This window comes from Trachypithecus francoisi, unplaced genomic scaffold (assembly GCF_009764315.1).
Source record: "Trachypithecus francoisi isolate TF-2019V2 unplaced genomic scaffold, Tfra_2.0 Lachesis_group3, whole genome shotgun sequence".
NCBI classification, from domain to species: Eukaryota; Metazoa; Chordata; class Mammalia; order Primates; family Cercopithecidae; genus Trachypithecus; species Trachypithecus francoisi.
Window position 1 is genome coordinate 15495769 of NW_022681468.1, and position 9195 is coordinate 15504963.

General features: G+C 49.9%; 1 protein-coding gene across 1 annotated transcript in view; it reads left to right on the plus strand.

Moving 5' to 3' along the window:
- The window catches only part of CCDC88C (coiled-coil domain containing 88C), a 147368-nt gene that overhangs the window by 6061 nt on the left and 132112 nt on the right, over positions 1–9195 (plus strand). Inside the window, 1 exon segment of the mRNA XM_033191576.1 lies at positions 3391–3499. Within this exon segment, the coding sequence (XP_033047467.1) occupies positions 3391–3499 (109 nt within the window).

Sequence of the window (9195 nt, forward strand, 5' to 3'; positions counted from 1 at the left end):
TTTTTTAACCTGTGATAAATTACAGACATCTCTCTGTGTCAGTACACAGTTTCTTGATTTAGCTTTAAATTTAGGAAGTTTTTGGAATATGACCAAAAGTTGGGGGCTGGCTTTCCCAAAGGAGGGGGGCAAGGTTATTGTAAACCTAAATTATGGCTCTCTTTAAAATTCTAGCAAGAGTTGGTTTCCTTTCTTTTTTTTTTTTTTTTTTTATTGAGATGGAGTCTCACTCTGTTGCACAGGCTTAAGTGTAGTGGCTTGATCTCAGCTCACTGCAACCTCTGCCTCCCAGGTTCGGGTGATTCTCCTGCCTCAGCCTCCTGATTAGCTGGGATTACAGGCGCATGCCATTATATCTGGCTAATTTTTGTATTTTCAGTAGTAGAGTCAGGTTTCACCATGTTGGCCAGGCTGGTCGCGAACTCCTGACCTCAAGTGGTCCTCCCACCTCAGCCTCCCACAGTGCTGGGATTACAAGCATGAGCCATCGTGCCCGGCCAGCTTCTTTTTCTCTAGTGGGAAGTTTTTATGAAAAGGAATCCCTGGGGGCCCACACTTTAGACTTGGAATTCTTGGAACTCTTCAAGTTCCGACCAGCTACCATGTCTGTGTCCTGTCCTCTGTCATCCTGATACTAGAGTGCTGGCCTTTTATGTTTTAGGACTATCATGTAAAGATGATTGTTGTTCTGAATGACAGCTTTTGGGGAAGTGCAGTTGTGTAACGGTTATAATAACATCTTCCTGTGGTACAGAAGCAAGTATAGTCCAAGTTTGCTAATGCAGACGTGGGCTTCATGGAACCATATAGCCTTTGAGGGCCGGAAGGATTCTGTAGCCATTTTGCAGCTGAGCACGAAGCCCAGGGAACTTTGGCTAGGCTTGGGACCTGGACTAGAACCCATGTCTCCTGACTCCCATTTCCTACAGCATGGAAAGGTGAGGGTTACGGGGGTGCTGGGCAGAGTAGAGACTGAGATGTGCCTGCCTTAACTGTAGTTGAGGCTTTTTTTTTGATTAGTGTCTTGATAGCCTCTCTTTACCCAGAAAGGCTTAGTTAAAGGAGGGAGTACTAATAATCACGATAGGTAGCTTAATTACTCATACAGTAAATGTCAGAGTTTTTAGAGTGTTGTTTCAGTGAGCTATTTCTTCCAAGAATTGGGGAGAACAAAAGCAGGGATGGTCAGAGGCTTCTATGTTGTGATGTGAGGGGACTCCCAGGTTCCTGACCCTGAGTGTATGCTATGCCTTTGCACGTGCTGGAGATGCCCATGATGCATGCTGAGGTTTTTGGCTCCTGGCACTCCTGGGGTGGTCCCATCTGACTTCAGTGAAAGATGGGACTACAATGACAAAGGCGAAAAAAAGAAGAAACAAAGACAAAACAGAAAAAGTGCTGCTTGTTCTCTGAGTTCTGCTATTTTAAGAAGCGCATTTGTCACTGTGAAATTGATTTTCGTCTGTTAAGGTATCTGCAGTAAAAGGAGGAGAATTGTACCTTTAAGATAAATTACTTTATAATTCCAGGAACACTTCTATAGCTAAGAATGCCTTTGCAGTTTAAATTCTGAATGCCTCTTCTTTTCCTGAATTAATTTTCACAGAACTCTTAACCTTTATTTTCTCAGTTATGCATGACTCCAAGAGAAACATGTAACACGTAAGCGATTTGGCCACACTCCACCACTGTCCTTCCAGAAACATTTGAAACGATTTCGATTTGTAGGGTTTTTTTTTTTCTTTGTCAATTTTCTACTAATTATTGGCTTTGAATGAACCAGATGGCATTGAGATTGATTTCCTTAACTCCCCACACCAACCCCCAAGAGGCTCAGCACCTTCATCACGGGGCCTGGATGACAGAAGAAACTGTGAAGACAGGCCCTCCTTTGAATTAGCCATCCTTCGCGGTGTCTTGGGACCGTCAGATGGAAGGGAGGCCTTTGTTATGAAAAGCAGCGCGCAGTCTGTGGAGGGGTGGAAAGAACTCAGTAATGCTGAGTGCTCTCGTCTGACGGAAAACGTTTTCTGACAGTGAGCGTTTTGAGAAATGTCCTGTATATAGATGAGGAAGGGACATAATACATCACTTGATGTAGATTTCTAGTTTCATCACAACCAGACCCGACTTTTGCCCGAGGTTGGAAAATAAATGACACTTTGGGGATTTCCCACATGAATTGTGTCTCTTAGCATTTCTTACAGGGTGCCTTGTACACCATAGAAGTGTCATAGATTGATTATGCCAGTTTCTCAAATAGGATTTTTGTCCCTGGAATTTGTAAATCATAGGGAGGACCAGCCCAAGACCAATTCACATGACAGAGGCAGACCTGTGTTTAGTGGAACATTGTGATTTTATTGGTGTATTAAGTCAGAAAAGGTACCCTTTTGGCCTTGCACGGTGGCTGATGTCTGTAATCCCAGCACTTTGGGAGGCTAAGGTGGGAGACCAGCCTGGCCCACATGGTGAAACCCTGTCTTTACTAACAATACAAAAATTAGCTGGGTGTGGTGGCATGCACTTATAATCCCAGCTACTTGGGAGGCTGAGGTGGGAGAATCGCTTGAACCCAGGAGGCGAAGGTGCACTAAGCTGAGATTGCACCACTGTGCTACAGTCTGGGTGAAAGAGCAAGACTCCGTCTCAATAAATAAATAAATGAATGAATGAATAAATGAATGTACCATTTTAGGCTGGGCACAGTGGCTCACGCCTGTCATCCCAGTGCTTTGGGAGTCTGAGGCAGGAGGATGGCTTGAGGAGTTCGAGACCAGCCTGGGCAACATAGTGAGCCCCTGTCTTTATAAAAAATGTAAAAAATGTAGCTGGGCCTGTAGTCCTAGCTGCCTGGGAGGCTGAGACAGGAAGATCCCTTGAGCTCAGGAGTTTGAGGCTATAGTGATCTGTGATGGTGCCACTACACGCCAGACTGGGTGATTTAAAAAAAAAAAAAAAAAAAAAAACTACCATTTTTCTCCTTCCGTCTTTCTTGATGTTTCACATATTTTTCTTTGTGCAGCTTTTAATTCTTCTAATCTTGAAATATATTTGGCTGGGTTGGTTTTATACAATATGACATTTGGGGTCTGCACTCATATGTGATTGTTGTTTTCGGATGCTCGGAACGGTGAGAGTGGAAACAGCATTGACTGAGGGCCTGCGGTGGCCACGTGCTCGGGTCAGGGAGCGGAAAGGCGATGTGTGGCTCACCTGAGGTCCTGGCTTAGCAGTGGCAGGATTAAGATTTGACTTGAACCACAACTGCCACAGCACAACCTCATGGTCACCTAGGGACTGGAGGACAAGATGCTGGGTCGTGGCTGGGAGAGGAAGTGTGGCAGCTGCTGGAAGATGCAATTTCCATTCTCGTGTTTCTTCCCCTAGAGATCCCAGGCCCACAAATCAACGCATCAATAAGCACGTCAACAATGATGTGAACCTTCGCATTCAGAATTTGACCATCTTGGTGAGAAGTATTAAGACCTACTATCAGGTAAGGGCAGTTCTGCTGTCACGAATTCTGATGTGTGTCCATCAGTATCGTCACTGTCACGGTTTTCCCACAGGAGGCTGGGAGGAAATGGTGCTTACGTTTAGGCCTCTACTTGTTGAAGCTGGTCGCGTTCATGTGAACCCTTCGTTGGGGCGTGTGTGAGGAGGAGATGGTGTGTTGCTTTCTCTTGTTCAGTGAACGTTCTTTGAGCTGGAAGGCCCCAGAGAGGAGCCTCGGTTTGCTGCCTCTGCCCCAGGAATGGAGTTGAGTGGGGACTGGCTGGCATGGGCTCCCCGAAGGTGACCCTGATGTGGTTGTTGTCCCCAGCCCCTGGCTCAGTGGTTCTTTATACAGGAGCCATTCAAGGGTTGAGGGAGAGGAGGAACCACAGGAGGGCTATGAAGACCTCAGGAGGCTGAGGCAGGAGAATCGCTTGAACCTGGGAGGTGGAAGTTGCAGTGAGCCAAGGTCGTGCCACTGTACTCCAGCCTGGTGACAGAGCAAGACCCCATCTCAAAAACAAACAAACAAAACCCAAAACCCATCCCAGCCTTGGGAAGGCCAGTTGAGAGTCTTTGATGGTGTCAGTGATCTCTGTATGGCCAACACGGATGGAAATGGACTGAAACTGTGTACCTTGGAGCCCTGGCTTTCTTTTTTTGTTTTTGTTGTTGTTGTTTTTTTTTTTTTTTTTTGAGACGGAGTCTCACTCTGTTGCCCAAGCTGGAGTGCAGTGGCGCCATCTCGGCTCACTGCAAACTCCGCCTCCCAGGTTCACACCATTCTCCCACCTCAGCCTCCCGAGTAGCTGGGACTACAGTCGCCCACCACCACGCCCGGCTAATTATTTTGTGTTTTCAGTAGAGACGGGGTTTCACCATGTTAGCCAGGATGGTCTCCATCTTCTGACCTCGTGATCTGCCTGCCTCGGCCTCCCGAAGTGCTGGGATTACAGGCGTGAGCCACCGTGCCTGGCCGGGAGCCCTGGTTTTCAAACCTTTTCTTAGCAGTGAAACTTTCCCCCATATGATTTTTCTTGAGACCCCAGGTGAAGCCCAGTGCACTGTGCTCAGCTGTCTCCTCAGCCTCCAGGGCATCTGTCTGGGTTCCCGGGACCCCAGGGGACACAGATTGAGAACTGCTCAAGAACAACTGCCTCCCAGATTCAGGCCAGCGTTTCACTACACATGTGACTAGACTCCACCTGACACCTGTTCCTCGCACTTGGCTTCCTGGGCTGTAACTTAGTCTTGTTCTGGGATTGGGGAGCATCTTTGGATGTTGTGAGGCCTCTGTTGATGTGAGGAAGCCCTCTGGCCAGCCGTGACTCCCCTTCTGCCCTTGTGCAGTAGTTGCTGGTTCTGGGGTCCGCTGAGGGACTGCTGGGTGGGCTGCCGGGCAGAATGTGTACTGTGGCGTTGGGCTTTGTGCTGGGCCCTGTTCCTGTCGAGGGCTGTGGTTGCTGCAGGAGCCCTTGCTTCTGTTTCAACATGAATTTGAAACTGAACGTGACAGGAGGGGAATGGACGATGGCCTGGGTTTTCTGGGACTGTTTCCGTCCTCCTCCTGTTGGGTGGGGGTGCTGGCGTGGTTTGCCTGTGCGGGCCAGTTCAGTGAGCCATCTGTGCTCAGTCCAAAGACCACTGGGAGAGGGACACCATGGGGTCTCTGGACATTGTGTCTGGGAAGCTTAGAACCAGCCTCATCCCTTTAGTTCCAGATGTCTGAGGAGGGGGCCAAGGGTCAGGGAGAGGCCTGGAGGACTGGTGTGGGAGCCTGTGACAGTTGGCTCTGGGGAGTGGAAGGGGAGCCACACTCAGCATGGTGTATGCTATAGGCAGGGGCATTTCTGCTGGTGTCTCCCTCTTGACAGCCATGCACAGAGGCAGTGGGGCAAAGGCGATGGTGCTGTCAGTGACGTGGGCGTCTGTGATGAGGGCCTGGTGGCTGTGCTGGCTGCTCAGCAGGTGCGCAGGGCATGGACCCTGTCTGCAGGTGCCATTCATGCCAGGCAGGTGCTTTCAGTACTGTGTACTAAGTGCTGGGGGAAGCACATAGTGCTGCAAGTTCAAGAGGCAAGACCCCCTAACCCAGCCTGCATGCGGGGAGCTGGGGAAGCTTCCTGGAGGAGGTGATACCTGAGTGGAGTTTCAGTGGGCAACTGAGTTTCTAGTTTGGAGGGTCATGGGAGGGAATAGGCAGGGCTGGTCAGAGCCAGCGGTATAGCACTGGGCAGGTGTCTGCATCCCTGTCCTCCCTTCTCCTGCACTGTGAGCTCCTGGATGAGCTTGGATGTGATGAAGGTCTCAAATGGAGGTGAGGTTTCTGCAGGTCTTCATGAGTAGCACGGGGCAGGCTCTTGCTGGAAGCTGTTTGGCCATAGAGATGCCATCCTCTGGCCCTGCCAGCCCAGGAGGACTTCTGCTGTTGGTGACCAGCCACTCTGAGGGTCCAACTCTGGGCCTGGCAAAATGGACTTGACACTCGCTTGAGACTGTGTGGGTTTGAGAAGCAGTTTGCTGTTCTTGGGGTACTGTGCAGAGTTCCAGAAGGTGGGAGGTGGCCACACAAGGTAAAAGATGGCCAGCCCACCCTCAGGGTCCAGAAGGACTTCCAAGTGGAAAGAGGACCCTGCATCCCTGCTCCCCCTCCTTTTGTGCTGGGAGTGCTTGGAGGACCGGGCTGGTGTGCGCCGGCAGTCTTGGCCCAGCTCAGAGCAAATGGTCAGTCAGTGTGTGCTGACAGCACTTGCTGCTGACCAGGGAGTGGTCACTGCCTCTCAGTCCTGCCTGCTTGAAGGAAACTGACAAGACGCTTATGTTCAGGGCTGGCACATTCCGTGTGGACAGTGTTCTGCTGTGTGTATTTTTTTCCTTCCAATTTATGACAAAATAAAGTTCCTGTCATATAGGTTGTACTGTACGTGCTCTTTGTAAACAGCTTGGAAAACAGACAAGTAGCACAAGAAAAGACCCACCCATTAGCCCAGCACCCAGTGACAATCGCTGTTAACGTTTGTTGTATTTCCTTCCAGTTCTTGAGTGAATAGTTTTTGTTTTATGCCATTGTGGTTGTGGCCATATATACAATTGCGTATCCTGCCTTTTTTCCCTCCCACCTAACATTATAGCGCAAACATAACCGGTTATTATAGTCAAGGGGTATTCCAGAACGTAAGAGCTGCCGCCTGAAGGTAACCCTAAAGGTCCTGAGGGCTTGGAATTAAGTGGCACAGACGTCGTTCCTTACTCTGACTGGGGTGCTGCGTGGGTGGGCCGCTCTCTCACCTGTGGCTTTTCAGTAGACACATCAAGTTTGCGCAGTCTGGCTTGGGGTTTTGTTTGCCAGGAGATGGCTTTGTGCCCCTAACTGTCCCCTTCTTCTCTGCGGCACACTGGAGCAGTGACAGTCTGGAAGGCCAGACCTCTCCTAAAGAGCATGGGCCGTGTCACTAGGATGCTCAAGTTGATCTCTGAAAACCTGGGGAGGCAAAGGGTCCTTGACCTTTTCCTGAGCAGGGCATAGGTCAGCAAGCGGGTGGAAACCAGTGTGGCTGAGATCCCATCCCACCACCGGCATCTAAGTCAGATCCTCCGCCTTCCTGGCTTACTGCATTGGACTATTCTGGGATTGGGGCCCTGGAATCTGCATTTTCAAAAGTTTCCCAGCTGCTTGAGTCTCACCATTCCAACGGGATTGACAGTGGTGGTTCTCAAAAGTGTGGTCCCTAGATCTGCAGCCTCGCAGGGAGCTGGTTAGAGATGCAGATGTAAGTTGGGAGTCTGTATTTTAACAGGCCCCCAGGTGACTCCGAGGTACCTGCCCATGGGAACCATTGGAACCAATGGGGGAGAACATTTCTGGTGATTTCTAGAAGAGTCACATTGAGCTGGATCTCCTGGGCAGACGGAGCTCAGTCCCTTCTTCATCACATAGGCCAGATGCATGTCTCATCACCCCAGGGCAGGAAGGCAGGGTCTCAGAATGGAGGAGGGGAAGGAGAGGATGCGGTGACCAGGAGGTTACCAGAGGGAGGAGGGGATGTTGAGGGAGTAACTGGGAAGGGGCGGAGAAAGCCAGAGTAGGACAAAGCCTTGGAGAGAGAGCACCTGGGTCAGTCTCTGCATTTTGGAGAAGAAAAGGCTGGCCTGTCCAAGGTGGGGACACCGGCTTTGGGACAGCGCCCTCAAATGGGACATCTGCTGAGCAGCCTGGAGGACAGGCGAGGCTGGGCCAGAGACCCACGCTGCCTCAGCCTGGCTGGCTGGGGTCACCCTGTGTCCTCTCATGCTTGTGTTACTCATTCAATAGCCAACCTCCTTTTCGTCTGGCTTTTTAAAAATTTAATTTAATTTTTTGAGATAGGGTCTCACTCTGTCACCCAGGCTGGAGTGCAGTGGTATAGTCTTAGCTCACTGCAACCTCCCCCTCCACTGGGCTCAGGAGATCCTCCTACCTCAGCCTCCTGAGTAGCTGGGACCACCAGTGCACACCCTACACCTGGCTACTTTTTTTATTTTTAGTAGAGACAGGGTTTCACTATGTTGGTCAGGCTGGTCTCAAACTTGGGAGCTCAAGCAGTCCTCCTGCCTTGGCCTCCCACAGTGCTGGGCTTATAGCATGAACCTGTAAGGCTCGCGACATCTGTCCTGGCTTTTTTTAAAATTAAATTTTGGATTTGTGTAATGGTTCGCTTTTTCCATGAAGAACCTTGAATATTTACATTAAATGCAGATAGTGGAGTCAGGCTGAACATGAGGCTGTTGCAGCCGAAGTCTGCCGTGTGCGGCAGCGGCTGGCCTGTCTGTGCTCTGGGGTTGTGCCTGGCATCCCATCCCCATTCCCTGCCCTGGACACCTTCAGGTCGGCGCCTTGTCCGGAAAGGGCCTCATTGTCGTGTGAAGTTTCTGAGGTTTCTTTGGCTTTGTGTGGTGGGAAGCACTTCAGATGGTGGCCTGGATACATTCCCTGTGGGTTGATGGAGACGTATGTCTTTGTCATCGAGTCCACACATGGATGTCTCATCCAGTGCGATCGGGACCCTTGGATGGATGTGGAGACTTACCCATAGGACTCACTCTGAAATGAGGTATTTGCTGTTTCTTCACGTGCCTCTCCTCGCCAGGTGCAGAGGCTGCAAGGCTGGGGTCCCACCGTCTCTCTGGGCGGGCTGCTGTCCTCTGAGCCTCCTGAGTGTCCTCCTTCAAGCGAAGCGGAGGGGCCTGAAATGCTACAGTGGCATGGTGACCAGAAACTGCGAGATTTAGAGTTTACGATCAGCTCAAAGAAGTTTAGCTTTCTGGGTTCCTTGAGCTCGGCTCTCTGACTTCTGGCCTCTAGCATGGGCACAAGGCCAGAAGCTTCCTTATCTCAAGCGAAACAGAGGAATAAATACAGCCTGGGTGCCTTAGGTTCTCCTAGCCCTTTCTTTTTCCTTTATTGCTTTGAAGAATTAAAAATAAAACAGTACAAATGGTCATAACGAACACTCACATACCTGTCGTTCAAAATAAATACGAACATATGGTTCTATTTTTCCATATTTGCTTGAGACCTTTTCTTTTTTTTCAAGAAGTAAAAATTGTGTGTTAAGATAGACGTTCCCACCAGCCACTACTAAGCCGTGTTGTCCTTCTCTCCCTCCCTGGGGTTAATACCTCTCATTAATTTGGTGGTATCCACTTAACACTTTTATC